Here is a 17,109-nt window from a genome sequence, read left to right on the forward strand (position 1 = left end):
CTTTTGCTTCCGAGAGCTTTTGTGCTGGATGCTTTTTCATCTGCAGGTGACCGCATTCCTGGCACAATGCCAAACACAGTGTCTTAGCACAGTGTGAGGGTCGCTATCACCAGTAGATGCCGACATGTTTGGCAAGTGAAAGTATCCTTAAATGTGATCGCCCTGGAATACTGCCCCAGATACTCCATTTCTTACTGGTGCACCATGTCCATGTATATTTTCACTTCAGTTGATGTCATCATAGTTCTTTTGATGTGGATAATATACAGACAGACCAGTATTTCACACCTGCTTCCTGCTATATACAACCACTTTATTTTTAATAAAGAAATACAGCAATGGACATCAAGTGAACAGGCGCAATGTCCCATCTGCCCCGGCAGTAAGCACCCATGGCTGATGTGGGTGGAAAGCACAATCAAGAACACCCATGCCCTTCTGAGTTGAGTGACCACGGAGGATCTTGACAGGCACAATCAAAGGGTTCTGCATGAGATCACTGAAAATAAAACGAGGTATCATCTTTGAAACTCACTTTCAGTACATGTACACAAAAGGCACTCCTTAGTGGTTTCCAACCATAGGATTATTCAGCACTTTATTATTTTATTTTATTTTATTTAGAACATACTGCAGGCCTACAGTAGGCCCAAGCAGGAGGGGCGAATACATAATATATGCAAAAGAACAGGATTAGCAAAATTGAAAAATGTTAAATACAAGTTGTGACACAAAATACAGCAATAAATACAAGGCTCAGATGCAAAATACAAAAAGTAAACGTAGAAATAAATGGCTCTCAAATTAAATGCTGTGAAGAAAACATTGAGTCAAAAGAATCAGCTCTGGTTAAAAGATCTGGCGGACACCTGTTCCACTCCTCAATGGTGCGTGGAAAAAATGAGTATTTAAAGGCGTTAATCCTAGCACTGTAAGGGGTTAATGATTGTGCATGATGATTTCGTGTTTGGCGCGTAGTGTTAGGTTTAAGGAAGGGGTCTGCATTCATAGACAGTTTATGGTTTTTTAGTAAGAACAGTAGTTTCAGTCTTTGAATTTTCCGGCGCAGCTGTAATGTTTCAATACCGTGAGTTCGCATGAGGGTCGTTGGTGAGTCAGTTACACGATACTTTGAAAAAATAAAACGGATGGCTTTGCGTTGAATCATTTCAAGGGCCTCAATGTTACGTTTAGTGTAGGGATCCCAGACGGTGCACGCATATTCTAGTGATGGCCTTATTATTGAAAAGTAGGTTAATTTTTTAAGTTCAGGTGGGGCAAGTTTTAGTTTATGTCTAAGAAAGCAGAGTTTACGAAAGGCTGAGGAGCATACGTTGGATACATGTTTATTCCAGCTAAGGTTTTTCGTTATTGTAACTCCTAGATACTTGTACTCGCTGACTTCGGTCAGAAGGTGAGATGAAATATTGTAAGGAAATGAGAAGGAAGCCTTTTTGTTAGTTATCGTCATGTATACTGTTTTCTCTAAATTTAGCTTCATGTCCCATTTATTACACCATGTATGTATGTTCTGAAGATTGGAGTTTAGTAAAACTTGATCATCTTGGCAAGTAATTTGGTGAAATAAAACGCAGTCATCTGCAAATAATCTAATTTGAACAGGGGTAGTTATAACGTTAGTAATGTCATTGATATATATCAAAAAGAGGAGAGGTCCGAGGACGCTTCCCTGTGGGACGCCTGAAGTGACCGGCAGGTGGTTTGAATAGCAATCATCAATACAAACAAATTGTGTGCGGTGAGAAAGGTATGAGGAAATCCAACGAATTATGAAATTTGGAAGACCAATAAGTTCAAGTTTGTAAATTAGTTTGGCATGAGAAATAACATCAAAGGCTTTGCTGAAGTCTAAAAAAATAACATCCATTTGACCAGCGCTATTTAGTACACTTGCAAAAGTATGAATGACAGAAGTTAGCTGAGTGACAGTGGAAAAGCCTTTTCGAAACCCGTGCTGATGGGGGGTAAGTTCCTTGTTATCGTTTAGGAATGTAGTTATGTAGTTAGCTATGATATGCTCAGCAAGTTTGCAACATGTGGAAGTTATTGATATGGGACGATAATTAGTAATCAAGGCAGGATCACCCTTTTTCAGCACGGGCACAATCCGCGCTTTCCTCCAGTCGGAAGGAATGTTTCCTGTTTCAAATGATTTGCGGAAAATAACAACCAGGAACTCTGTGATGGCTTCTGCATAACGGCGCAAAAAAATATTTGGTATCCCGTCAGGTCCAGCGGACGCTTTAGTTTTGAGGTTGAGTAGCATGGAGAATACGCCAGATGAAGAAACAATGTCGGGGGTCGAGTTGGGAGACATGGTACTGGGTTGAACAAATAAACCATGATGGGAAAACACACTCTGAAAATACTTATTGAATGCCTCAGAGATTTGCGATTTATCAGCAAGCTGCACACCTTGACATGAAATGCGCGTAATTGTTTTTTTCTTTTTCGATAAAAATTTCCAGAACTTATGTGGTGAGTCACGAAGAAAATTTGGCAGGCTATACTGAAAGTAATTTTGTTTAGCCTGGCGCAAAGCACTTGTGAAGTTAGCCTGATGTATTTTAACTATATTTCGACAGGCACCCCCACGCTTCAGTCGTTTGATTTTTCTTTTCAAATGTATTATTTCTCGCGTGATCCAAGGAGTTTTCTTACACGTTTTCTTCGTTCTATTAGGAATGTAGTTATCAATGCAGTACGTACAGATCTCTTTAAATTTATTCCAGAGTTCATCAACATTAGTTCCTTGAAACATGTCAAGGTGCAAGCTGAAGTAGTCTAACACACTTTCATCATTAGCTCTGGAGAAGTTTTTCGTGGAAATAATTTTTGCTGGTTCACTGTCGACATTTTGTTGAATGGAGATAAAGGCATAGTTTTATGGACCAAGGCAATTTTAACATGCTGTGATCAATTTAAAATTTTATAAACTTTTTAAAAATTGTCTGTGGCAGATAGAATTCTCGTCCTTGAGCTGGATCAGATAAGAGGCGCACATTATTAGCACAAGGAAGTGAAACCCATATTCAACTAATTAAAAAAATTCGCTCATTAATTTTGTAATTGATAACTTTACGGCACATACAGCAATTTATGAATTGTAGCCTGTGAGCTTGCAGGAGGTATCCACTTGAAATGAATTTCCAGGATTGCACCAGTTTCAAAACATTGTAAGGGTGTTTATTAGCCACCAGCGGTTGGGCCGACTGTCAGCGCAGGGCACGGACTCTCAGCATTAGCAGCGTTCCCCGAGAACAGCACTGGAGAGCTTGACCCACTAGAAAGCGTTGGAGAGGGTGGCCCACTATAGTGTTCCTCTTCTTCGCTACAGTTACCCCCGGGAACGAGAAGGGGCTGTCGGAAAAGTAGCCATCTGGCGACCTAACAGCTCCTCACTATGAGTGGATCATAGTAGGGCTTAAGGCATTCAACGTTGACAATGTCTCGGCTACGACAGTGCATGTTCGAACACAGTTCAATGGGTTTGATCATGTTGTTAAGGGGAATGCGTGCTTGAAGATACAGTACAGCCATTCATAGTAGGGCAGTAGTTTTGAAGAGTGCCCAGGTGTAGTGGAAGGAGCAGAAAGCCATACAAGCGCTCCAGGAAGGAAGGTGGGTGCAGAGCTGGTGTCACCACGATTGCTCTTCTAGTGCTCTTGGTCACTGGAGGTAAAGGCCCGTGCGAGATTGCGGCACTCTTCAGCATGTCTTGCCACGGCAGAAATGGGCACACATTCAGATGCGTCCGTCTGGTATGGTAGAATTGTGTCGAAGGTGTGCGATGGGTGCCTACCATACAGTAAGAAAAAGGGTAAAAAGCCGGTGGTGTTCTGAGTAGCGGTGTTGTACGCATAGGTTACAAAGGGCAGAATGACATCCCAATTTGTGTAGTCAGAGGCGACATACATTGCAAGCATGTTGCCGAGCGCACAGTTGAAGCGTTCTGCAAGGCCATTGGTTTACAGGGCCCCTGAAATGGTTCGGACAAATTTTGTAGACGCGTAGGGAACAGCTAAAGTGAATCATTCGCACCACAATTTGTGTGAAACGTCATATATTAAGAGAGTTACGGATGATTACAAGTTACCCTTTTCCACAGTCATGCATTTTCTCCTCAACTCGTTCGCCAAGTGATCGGGGCTAAGCTCCGCCTTCACTAGCTCTGCGTCACGATGGCACTTCGTGTCGTCGACTTCCGGTTCTCTAGGAGCGTGCGCGCGAAGCCTCTCCAAACTCTCCGCCAGCTGCTTGGCAGTCGACCCCAAGCAAGAGCTATCGAAGCAGCATGCGTTGTGAGCATTCTGTCGCAGCGCCGAACGTGTCTGGTATTCCGGTAACCACAGGCGTCTCGACGGAATGGTGGAGGCATAAACTCAAGCTGATGAAGGAACTTTAACGTAGACGTATGTGAGCTGCCTGATCGGTCTCCATGGTCCAGCCACCCGTTGGCGTAGAGCTTAACCAGCCAAACAAAGAGCTAATATTGCTCTAACCAAGTGTAAAGCATTTAAAACATTTACAAAAACAATGTGTTAACGATTACACTCTTGCGAAAAATTTACACCAGCAGCAAAGAAGAATACCTTTCATTACTGCTACTGTGTGTGGTTGAGCTCTGTGCCACCAGGTGGCTGCACCATGCAGACCATTCACATTTGCGCTTCTGCTCATCCCGTAAAACGACATGGTCTAACGGCCAGGCCCTGTCCCTTGCGCTTGCATTTACCCTAATACTGGACTCGCGAAGCGCTATTGCGTTAGTAATCTTCCGGTGTAAAGGGACAGCCGCAAACGCACAAATCCTGGCGCCGATCTGATAGCGGCAGTCCGATGCGCTGCAGTCAGTCCACTCGTCTGCTGCCTTGCCGAGGGACACGATGTCGCAGCTTGACATATTGCCAGTCACTATGTTTGCAGTCCACAACGCAACAAAATCGAATCAAAGTGCTTGCGAAAAGAACTGAGTCTGACCCTGACCGGGGAACTCTCGTCAAAATTGAGCACGTTGTAACACAAGCAGACGACGCTTACTGTGTGCCGGAAGTGCTTAAGTGTAGTGAGAAATTGTTTTTGTGCATTCTCTTTCTATTACTTTCTTTTTATACAAACAAATTAACTAACATTCCAACTATTACAAACATAATTTGTTCACCATAAAGGTGGAAAAGTTATCGATGGAGCGCCCTGGGCAGGCAATCAGATAGCTTGAGCCCTACTGACTTCAATTGTGTGATTTATGTCCCATGGGTAGGGGCGGCTGAAAATTCAGCCGAGCAGTGTGCTGCGATCAGTAGCGATGTACATTTTTAAAACCTTATAATAAATTACACGCTTTACGCGGTGCACTTAGGTGCGCCAATTAATGATCAGAAAGACCTACTTTAATGACTCAGTACGTTTGTACAAAATCGTAAAAATCGTTTCAGGGTCCCTTTAAGGATGGTATGCCGTAGTTGTGCAATGAACAATGTGGCGCTCTTTAAGAATGACTTCAACTACTTCAGATAGGAAGACACGTCCGCGATCACTGAGCAGTTCCTCAGGTGGTCCATGACGCAGGATGAATCGATGAAGCAGGAAGGAGGCAACATCGCGCGCTGTAGCTGCCGAGAGGGCGGCAGTTTTGGCGTATCGTGTGAGGTGGTCAACAGCCACAATGGCACAGCAGTTTCCAGCCGATGTCAGGGAAAGAAGCCCATACAGATCAATACCAATGCGCCCAAACGGCCGGGTAGGGCAAGGTAAAGGTTGCAGACCAGCTGATGAGAGGAAGGGTGGAGATTTCCGGCACTGACAACTGGGGCAAGAGCGAACGAACTTCTGAACGTAGCTGTACATCCCTCGCCAGTAGTACTGCTGTCAAAGGCACGGATAAGTTTTGAAAACTCGTGAGTGTGCACATTGTGGATCGGCATGGAAAGCTGCGCATATGTCGGAACGGAGACTGCGAGGTATTACTAATAACCACTGGTGCCCATCGGGGTTATAATTGCTTCGGTGAAGCAGGTTGTCGCGAACAGCTAAATGGTGAGCTTGACGACGCAGCGTGCGAGTGGTTGGTGGTGCTGATGAACCAGAAAGCAAGTCTATAAGAGAGGTAATCCAATGGTCCTTGCACTGCTCAGACGCTATGGTGGTAAGGTCGAGTGAAGGAATGGTAAAGTGGGATAGTGAGCAGCAGGAATTGTTGTCAGGCAAGGGAGAGTGCGAGAGGGCATCGGCGCGAGAATGCTGGCATCCAGTGCGGTACAGCATGTGGATATCGTAGTCGTGCAGGCGAAATGCCCATCGGGCAAGGCGGCCTGAGGGATCTTTCAAAGATGACAGCCAACATTGTGTGTGCATGGTGGTCCGTGACATCAAATGGATGGCCATACAAATAAGGCCGGAACTTATTAAGAGCCCAGATGATGGCCAGGCATTCTTTTTCTAGGACAGTGTAATTTGTCTCAGCTTTTGTAAGCGTACAACTTGCATGAGCCACAACATATTCAGGAAATCCCTGTTTCCGCAGGGCAAGAACAGCGCCGAGGCCAACACCACTGGAATCTGTGTGCACCTCGGTAGGGGCTGTCGGGTCGTAATGGCGCAAAATTGGTGGAGACGTTAGCAAACAACGTAGCTTTGTGAAGGCCTCGTCCTACTCGGATGATCACGAAGTGAAGGGCCCGTTGCTTCTAAGTAGCTTCATCAGGGGCAATATGATGGCGGCGAAATTGCCAATGAAGTGTCTGAAGTAGGAACACAGACCGATGAAACTGCGCAATTCTTTTACATACGTTAGCTTAGAGAATTCGGCAATGGCCCGAAGTTTGGCTGGATCAGAGAGAATTCCATCCTTGGATACGATGTAACCTAGAATTGCCAGCTGCTGAGCAGCAAATCGGCACTTCTTGAGGTTAGTTGTAGCCCTGCATTTGTTAAATACGTTAAAACAGACCGGAGCCATTGAAGGTGCGTGGTGAAGACAGGACCAAAAACAACAATGTCGTCAAGGTAGCACAAGCACGTGTGCCATTTCAAGCCGTGCAGAACTGTGTCCATCATGTGCTCAAATGTTGCGGGTGCATTACAAAGTCTAAAAGACATTACATTAAATTCGTATAAGCTGTCGAGTGTCACAAAAGCTGTCTTCGGCCGATCGGTGTCTGCTATGGGTACTTGCCAATACCCTGAGCACAAATCTAGAGATGAAAAGAATTCTGCGCCTTGTAGACTGTCAATCGCATAATCTATGCATGGGAGAGGGTAGACGTCCTTGCAAATGATCATGTTGAGGCGGCAATAGTCCCCACAAAACTGCACAGAACCATCTTTCTTCGTAACTAGGACGACAGGGGATTCCCATGGACTGTTGGAAGGTTGTATGACCTCCCAGCGAAGCATGTCGTCGACTTGTTCATTGATTACATTATGTTCTGCAGGGGATACGCAATACAGACTTTGCCACAATGGCGGTTGCAGGCCAGTATGGATGCAATTTGTGAGAGTTGGCGCCCGGCCCAGGGAAGATTGCCCCCCGTAGAAAGAAGAACGAAATTCTTCTAGAAGCCACAAAAGATGAGACCACTGGTCCGGTGTAAGAACATCGGCAATAGAAGAACCGAACACATCACTGGGTGGTAGGCCACAAGTAGAAACAGCACTGAGTGCGCTAGAACTAGCACAGTAATTGTCACTGAGCACCTCCATAACTTGCATGTCCTCGATCGCTTCTACACTGCCAAGGCATTCCCCTCTGAGCAGCAACATAGGGTATGGAAACAGATTGCAAATGAATATGGTGCTATAGCCCTGTGTGATGTCCATTGTCGCAAAAGGCAGCAGCAGACCTTTCTGAGTGAGAAAGAAGTCAGATGGAGACAGTAGTGCAATGGCGTCTGACATTTCGCTGCAGGACATGGGCACGACCTTTGAGGCGTTCGGAGGAATGTGGGTGTCGGCTTGGACGAGTAGTTTCCTCGAAAGCGAAGAATTGTCGGTGAGCGACAAATCTAATAGCGGCGAGAGTTGTATTTCGGCCGGTGCACAATGAATAACGGCATTGTGGCACGAGAGAAAATCCCAGCCGAGGGTAACATCATAAGAGCACGAGGAAAGGATGATGAATTCTGTGGCGTATCGAACGTCAGCAATGACAACACAAGCAGTTCAAGCCGCCAAGGGGTGAATATGCTGAGCACTGGCTGTGCGGAGAGAGTCCAGAAAGGGGCGTCGTGACTTTCCAAAGTAAGCGGCAAAGCTTATTTATAACACATACAGTGGCTCCTGTGTACAGAAGTGCAGATGTGCGAACAACCTCAAAAAAAAAAAAAGTTCGATTACGTTTGAGGGACTGCAGTGAGGATTTTCAAATTTTGACATTGTTGCAGCCCTTGCCTCTTGGACTGCGATGATTAGTTTTCCTCGTCCCATGTGATGAGGCGAGTTCGCATCGGTGAAAGTGAGCGACGGTGTGGAGAAGGTGAATGGTGAATGGAGAAGGTGGTGCAGCCGCAAGAATATGTTGGCTCTAGTCTGGTAAGACCTCGGCGATTTCCTAAGACCTCAGCGACTTCCATTTTACGTGCCAAAACCCCGATCTGATTATGAGGCATGCCACAGTGGGGGACTCTGGAAATTTTGACCACCTGGGTTCTTTAAGGTGCACCTAAATCTAAGTACATGGGTGTTTTCACATTTTGCACCCATCGAAATGCGGCGCCATGGCTAGGATTCGATCCTGCGACCTCTTGCTTAGCAGCCCAACACCATATCCACAAAGCAACCATGGCAGGTGAATTTCAGTACAGTGCAGTCCACTTATAATGATATTGAGAAATACAAAAAATATGATCGTTATAACCGATGTTCGCTATATCTCAAGTGTCACCACTGGAAATCGTGTTATATATCCCTAGAATCAGAGCAAAAAAGAAAATTCCCCAAGCAGCGACCCATCAGACTGCTTTCAAATATTTAAACCTTGATATATAAGGAAATTGCCCAAATCGGCAATATGCTTCGTTATATCGAAATTTCATTATATTGAAATTCGACCTTTTATGCAAATAAGTACAGTCACTGATAGATTTTTCTTACACAGAAGTAGCCACAAAGTTTTCAATATTATATTTTACATATGCTGACATATCGCACATGGCAAAAGAATATTCCTATGAAGAAAAAGATCGCCTGTGGAATCTGCCACTTCACCAAGATAACGATTGATTGATCCTGAAGTGAGATCAAGAATTTCACGACCACTTCCTTGTCACTTAGAGATACTGTAACATGGACTTTGTAACTGAACGCTGCATCGATGAACAGTTATCTGTACGGCATAGGGCATACCACTGATTCCTACTGTGATAACTGTGGCAGTTTAGAGACAGTGGAGCACATATTGCTTGAATGTCTTGCATATCGTGACGGAAGATGGTCTTTTGAGCACCAAATGGACATGATTTATCCCGATCCGCTAACATTACCTATCATCTAAGGTCCAATACCCAGCCCTTCAAAACAGCGGTGGGTCTTGCTCCAATTTATTGTTCCAATACTTACCAGAAATTGGTCTTTTCGGAAAGCTTTAAAAATTTACTATATGATATAGAAAGGCCTGAATTCACCCACCATCTGTAAATGTCATTATCAGGGTTCACTCGTGCATTTCATATTTACTTTTATTTTCTTGCTTCTTTTGCCACTCTCTTTTGGAATCTTTTAATCTCCTTCCCCCTCTCTATACAGAGTAGCATTTATATACAGGTTGCATACATAATGGCAAAGATCTGTTTTCTAATGAAGAGCTTCTCTCTCTCTCTCTCTCTCTCTCCGTCGAAGCTTACATTCCTTGTGTTTTATGTGCACATTTATTTTTATGTTACTGAACATTCACCTGACAAAAACTATTTACTCTATTTTCTTTCGAAGTGTTCTTTTTTTAAATAAACAGAATTACAGATTCCTGTTCTTATGTCCTGTTAATAAATACAAAATAAACACATAAATATGCGCTTTCTATGTGATGCCATGCTAAATTGGAAGTTGCGTAGTGCACTCGTTACTTTGCGCATTTCAAAAAGAATTAAAAATAATTAGTGCTTAGCTACAGAACAAACTCCACCCTGAAGCAAGCCATGAGGATAAAATTATACTTTGCTGCTTCAAACGAGCGAGTGGGGGGGGGGGGGGGGTCATGGAGGGCCACCGCCCTCGGGTGCCACTGTCCTTAGTGACGCCACTGCTGCCAGCTTAATGCTTCTTGCTGTAAAACAAGTTGCAGTTTCGCCCGAAAGTTGAAGCATCGAGTGCAATAGCAAATTATTAGACAGCTATATGATGTCAGGATAGCAGTTTTATCGGCTGTATAAACCTTTAGGCATTCATTTACTAACCAAATTAACAAGCATGGTGTCACGCGTGCACAAGCAAACATGAACACATCTCACTTGATGAGCACAGACACTCACTGCTAAAACGCTGATGTGAGAAAGTGCGGCAGTGGCAACGAGTGAACTGACTTTCGTGCTCTCTCCCTTTAATGTGAACTAAGCAGTGAAAGCACAGCGCACATAAAGCTATCAGCACTCGGCACACTCTGTCCCCATTGCAGATCGCTTTCCAGATAGGGCCAGCACGGCCACGCCATACACAGCTGTCACCAGAGTAAAACGACCCTGGTGCCTTGCACACGATGGAAGACTGCCAGCCACTTCTTCCCCACCTTCTTCCCCTTGCACGCACAAGATGAAGCCACCATCGCTGTCTCACCCTCGCACGCACAGTATACAGCACGTGCTCACGATGTTATTGCACTTCAACTTTATATGGAACATCATGGCGCCGGTGGAAATGCACCTGGAGTGTCATATAATTGCTATCGCAATAAAACAGCCTCAATAGGAGCAAAAACAACTTGCCTGTAGACCATGCCATGACTGATGATTACAGTGCCATCATCTGATGCCGAGGCAAACAATGGATACCTTCGATGAAATGCAACCTGTCGTATTGCTCCCTTGTGGTGCCTGTGAAAAGCACAAGAGATATTACTAACATCAAAAGTTTTCAGTAATGACCGAGAACAAGTTATTTTCATCATGCCAACAATTGTAATATGCCTCAATGCTAGCACAAACTGCTTCTTGCACCTTGAAATCCCCTTTATTGAACTAAAGGATCTACATTGAAACAAAAATTTTATTCCTCATGCCGACAAAAATATTTTTGTGTCTTAACAAAGCGAAAGTTCGAGATATGTAGACAAATTGCACTTTCGCAATCTGTGATCAAACCGGAAGTTATAATATGTCAACGTCCTATTTTCGAGACTCCCTAGGGGCCGCGAAAATGTCCAAAAGTCGGGCAGTCCGAAAAAAATGAATGCATGCCTTCTACTGCCTCCAAGAGCTCAAATTGCCACAGGCAGAACTGAAATAGCTCTGAAGGCTTGCTAGTACACTTATTAGGCATGTTGGCTCGTACTGCGACAGGAGACGGCGGGTGCATGCATGTATAATTAAGCGATACATACTGTGTCCAGTGACAGTGGCCCCCTTCAACTCTTGGTATGCTTCACCGCAATATATCAAGTATGCTTCGATGCACAATATCATTGTATTGCGGTGAAGCTGACTTTCGGGAACCGGCACTATGCAACGTTTGAATATTGCTGTGCTTTCTGCCATTCGAAACCTTCGGCAAAAATGACAAGGGCGGCGTCGGTGCCATTGTTCACAGTGGCCAATTCTTTCAATGAAAAACACAGCATCAAACTGCAGGAAGCTTGGTAGCGAACGTCAAAGTAGCTAGGCCTAGCGTTGCTGTGGTGGTGGCTACGGCTGTCAGTGTATCGGTGCATGAGCGCACTCGTTAGAAGCTGCGAGATACTCAAAATGGTGACGGTAGTGGTTTCGATTAATGTCATTTCATACCTGCAGTCACAAGTCAGAAAAATCGGATGCCGAAGGGTTTCAGCATTTGAAATTTCAGATGTTCTTATACAATGGCTCTATGGGGCATGTGGCGGTGCCGTGAAGCATCCAAAGTATCGGGCATGTCCAAAAAATCGGTCGTTGATTTATCCACGAAACAGGCTAAGCAAGTATACTAAAAAACAGCAACGCAAAATTTCAAAGTTGAAAATAACTACCACTTGTTTCCTTTGTGCACATGGACACCTTCAGTGACACATTAATGGTGAAAAAAATGTTAGAATAGTAAAATTTGAATTGAACTGAAAGACTGTGTGGACTTGACATTCAACTACAGCAACTGCAATGCATCAGTATGACATGAAGAGATGTTTTAATATAGGCAAGCTTTCGTGATGTTAAGCTAGACTGGCAAAACAAATCGGTGTTGTGTTGCAGCTATACAGGGTGTCCCAGCTAACTTTAGCCAGTTTAAAGATATGCGAATGCCACGTAATTGGACAGAACCAAGGTAATATTGTTTGCCGTCGCTTGGAGATATTCAGATTATTTTTTTCATTCTACTTAATTACATAATCAGTCCTAATTAATTAACCAACTTTTCAGATATTATAATTACATGAAAAGCGTCAATGAGAAAATTGTAGAGCAACATGAAAAACTCCCGATACAGCTTTCTCTTGCTCAATATGTGCTGCATAAAACTGTTCTTCCGAGCATAGAAGAAGCCTGTGAAAACACACAAAGTGCCTCGAGCGGCCAGTCGCGTGGCAATTTTGCATGCATCTGCGGGCTTCTTTCATGCTCGGAAAAACACTTTTATGTAGCACGTATTGAGCAAGAGAAAGCTTTATCAGGAGTTTTTCATGTTTCTCTACAAATTTCTCATTGACACTTTTCATCTAATTATAATATTTGAGAAGTTCATTAATTAAGACTAATGATCAGATTAGGCGGAATGAAAAAATAATTTAAGTATCTCCAAGTGACTGCAAACAACATTACCTTTGTTCTGTCTGGCTACGTGGCATTTGCATGTCTTTAAACTCTGGTTAAAGTTAGCTGGGACACGCTGTATATGCTAGCAGAACATATGCAAGCTGCCCTGTGTGTTTATTCTCAGCACATAACTTATCAGTTGCTGTACTATACTATATATCCTTTAAAATAATGTATTCCCACAGCTTCAGTCAGTATTTGTATAGAAGTGCATCTAGAAAGCCAGGACATAAAAAGTGTGATATGGAAGGTGTGTTAAGAAGTAGGTAAACAGCTGGAAAACTTGATCCAAGGAAGTGTGCGTAAATTCTGAGCTCAAGTCAAACTGCACTAGAATCAACACAAGCAATATCAGAATATCAATACTGCACAACGTTAGCATGATGTGTCTGTGAAACGTAACAATATTTTCTATGCTATTACTTTTCATTACGCTAGTACATACTGCATCAAAACTATAAATCATTTCAAATATATTAATTAGCACACCTCATGAACTGCATAACTTTACACTACACAGCCATAACAAATCAAAGCCACAAGCAAAAGCCCTGCTTTGACATGTGAATGTTGCCATGAAAGTTTTATATAAACAAAGAGCTCAATAGACCTCATGCTAAAACACTAGGTTGATGTCTTGCTTAAAGCAAAGAGACAGATTTAGCTTGTAGCCTCTCTTGGCCAGTTTATGTGCTATTAACACTTCCTTGCGTATTCTGCCTCTGTCGTAACAGGTCTTAGGCACTAAATGAATATTAGATTTACAATAAGCTGTTACAAGAACCTACTCGCCATCTTGACAGGTCGTCACTACAGGACCATGCACAGTTCACTATTCAAGCTAGGGCTCCTTACCGTAGTGTTTTATAGGGTTTCACAGAAAGGTCCATGTCAAACCAAGTCAACCTGTTCTCAAAGCTGCCAGTGATGACATTGTCACCTAGGAAAACAACATGGTAAACATACATAAGCCTGCACATTTCACCAGAGAATTAAACGGACACTAAATATTAAGTAAAGCTAAAGTCATAGATTAATGCTCAAGAATGTCTAAGGCATCAATATTATCGATAACATAGCTTGAGCAATAGAGAAATCAAGGTACAGTCGAACTCACTTATCACAATATTCAAGTGCCACGGAAATTCCATTGTTATAACTGATAATTATTATAACCAGGTTGCATGAAAAAATCAAAATAGGGGATGGCAGAGCTGATTTGAGAAAACCATAATGGCAGGGAGGCTCAGTGCCCCTCCCCACCACCTTCCCACAACCAGCTGCTGATTGTGTTCACTTGTTGAACTGCTTTCTGGGTGCTCCGATCGCATGTAGCAAGCCGCGGCTGTCGCCGTTATAGAATAGCGCTGCTATACGCGTACTGCGTGCCGATGGACGTGCCACTGGCGGCGGCCTTGCACAGAACACACGGGAGAAGAGCCAGCCGCGCGCCGTAGTTTGTTGTGTCGCTGGTAGTGCTTCTCTGTCTTATTCACATTTTCAGAGCAACATAGGCAACACCCTTCGCATGTGTGGGGTGGCCAAAGCTTCAAGGAATGTTGAAGAAGAATTGTTGCAGGGTGGGGGGCTCAAATACCAGCGAAAACGTGCCAGTGATACGGCTCTAATCATTCCCTGCAGAGCCTCATCAGCGGGAGCAATGGTAGCAATGGATCGTCGCTTCGGCGGGAAATTTCTAGTCTCATCCTTTCCTTTGTCGCGTTGGTGTTTTTTTCCACTCAATCATAATTAGACGCATTCGCGACATAGTTTGCCTGCAGTGCAGTGTGCGGTTTAAAGGCATTTCGCTAAAGTTTGGAATGTCGTTTTCCCTTTATATTGTTTTCCGCTTCTTTACTGCGTTGCGCTATCTAGGCAGCGAGACTGCACAAGCGCATTGTGCTGTACGCTAAAGCTACTGAAGTTTGCAAGAACTGAAATTGTTGGTTTTATGTGGCCCGGTAAATCCTCGCACCAGCTGTCGCGCACTTAATGTTTTTACATCTATTTTATGCGTTTAACTGTTGCCAGTTGCTTCATGCATAACTCTTGTTGATTCTTTTGAGCTGCGAGGTTTTCACCCTGCCTCGTTTGTTAAGGGTATAAATCACGCGATGTCTTGTCGCAATGATACCAAGCAAGTGCTTCTTTAACAGCTTTATTCTTTTTGCCGGAGGGCATCTTAGATATCGTGGTTTTTTGGGAAATGTGTTTAGAAAACAGGTAGTTCAGTACGAGAATTGCTAATAGTTGCTGCATATGGTATTTTTGTTCTATTTGTCACTGAAAAGTTCGCGTCATGTTTGGGAAGTCATCACACCTCGATGCTGTCTGAGTAGACTTAACACGTCGAGCGATTTGTTTGTTTCACAACGTAGTCCCTTCTTGCATGTGAGTTTTGTACTCAACTGAATTCTTTCTTTGTCCTCTACGCCACAGAGGACAAAACCCGGCCTTGCCGCCAGCGCTCACCTACTTTGACTGGTGCTGCTCTGCCTTTAAATATATCATGTGGCACCTCTTTCTAGTAACATTAAAAAAAGTACTGGAAAGTTAGTCAGGCTTTAGCTTTTTACGTTTCCAAGCAGCTCCCTTAAGGAATTAAAAATTGCAAAAACTGCAGCAGGAACGGCAGTTCATCAGCATATGCAGCAGAATTGCATTGGTGGTACAGCGCTAACACACGCTTTTATTAACCCGTGCATTTAGTGACTTCGTTGACTACTGTACGCATTTCCATAAATAAATTCGCAATTACCCTTCTTGAGGCAACTTTGACTGCACTTATTCGGCGATGTCACATGTATTCATCGGGAGAAAAATCACAACAGCATATGCAGACATCACACTGTGCGGATTTGTTTAATATAAGTCTGCACTAACGATAGCTGCTTATTATTGAGGTACAGAAGCAGCATTACGGCAAGGGTAGAATTTAAAAAAAGACGATCGAGACATCGCATTACTCAACAAAATTTATTGGCTAGTTAACATGAGCTCCACTTAATGTAAATGGGGTTCGTGGCTTTTGTCTGTGGGACGCACCTGGCACGTATGTGGACCATGTTGTCCCAGACACCGGTAACATCGTCTTCATACCCGCTCCCACAGAGGTCAGCGTCTTCCCTACAGCTATCACCGCAGAAGAAGCAGTCTGCACCCGAACAAAGGAGAAATCGCAGCTGCCAACTTCAGCCATCCTTGCTGCAAAGAGGTGTCTGCTACTGCTCCCGCGCGTACTGTTGGAAGCACCCGCTAGGTGGCTATCAGTGGCACCTCTATAGGCGGTGCACTAGGCGTATAACAAATGCAGAGGGGTCACTGGTGGCAAGCGATATGCAAGCACTGCCGAGGCATCGCTTTAGTGGCCCCAAAAGGGGCCTTTTCAAAAATGTGAAAAGGTTGCCGATGCGGCCTGTCAGCTTGAGACATCCAAAAGAAACACTGAGGCAAGATCGCCACAAGCACCTCACCCCATACTTCTCACTGGCTTGCACGAGAAAACCCTATGTCCGTCAGCCTTGCATGATTTACGCGAAGCTTGCCGACATCCTTCTCCAAGGCATCCAGGTGCTCCATGTAGTGCAACGGAAGATTCCTCGTGAAAAGGAGAGACTGAATCATCTGCCGGGCCTCCTGTGAGGACAATGTTGAGGCAGCCTGCCCCGCCGCATCATCGCTGCCATAGTTGCCGTCACTATCCGATACAAGCACATTCGTGACGATCGCCTCATCGGTTAGAAGCACTTAGTTTCCAAGTCTATAGCCATGCGCTTTCTTTTCACCGGCAACATCGTGCATTGCCAAAGATCAGCCGGCGGATCAGCCATCTTGTTTCAGCGGCAAGTCAAATGAGGCTGAGAAACCGCGTGGCCAGGAACGATTTCGACGCAACCAACAAAGATGAATGCAAGCGATTAAGCTGTTTGCAGAACTGCGCTGAATGAGGTGCCAGCGAGCAGCGCAGTTAGTGCGGTCCATTTGTGTTTCGGAGGGTGGCACGGCATAGAACTATGGGCGCAGCCCATTCGTGTTCGGAGGGGTGGAAGGGCGACGGGAGAGAGGCACATGGAGAAGGCTGGAAAATGAGTGCACAGCGGCTGTTGGCGCAGCGGGCCATCGTGCAGAGGCTAGAATTTCTCATTTTCTTTTTTTCATTTCA

General features: G+C 44.3%; 1 protein-coding gene across 1 annotated transcript in view; it reads right to left on the reverse strand.

The window, feature by feature from the left end:
• Positions 1-292: 292 nt before the first annotated feature.
• LOC126546966 (ribosome biogenesis protein bop1-A) overlaps positions 293-17,109 on the reverse strand; it is a 77,037-nt gene continuing 60,220 nt past the window's right edge. The window contains exons 15-17 of the mRNA XM_050194697.3: positions 13,803-13,887; positions 10,935-11,042; positions 293-499 (exon numbers count right to left, since the gene is read on the reverse strand). Of these exons, the coding sequence (XP_050050654.1) occupies positions 346-499; positions 10,935-11,042; positions 13,803-13,887 (347 nt within the window). The 3' untranslated portion in view covers positions 293-345. The remainder of the gene's footprint in view (positions 500-10,934; positions 11,043-13,802; positions 13,888-17,109) is intronic.

The sequence above is a fragment of the Dermacentor andersoni genome, chromosome 1 (assembly GCF_023375885.2).
Source record: "Dermacentor andersoni chromosome 1, qqDerAnde1_hic_scaffold, whole genome shotgun sequence".
NCBI classification, from domain to species: Eukaryota; Metazoa; Arthropoda; class Arachnida; order Ixodida; family Ixodidae; genus Dermacentor; species Dermacentor andersoni.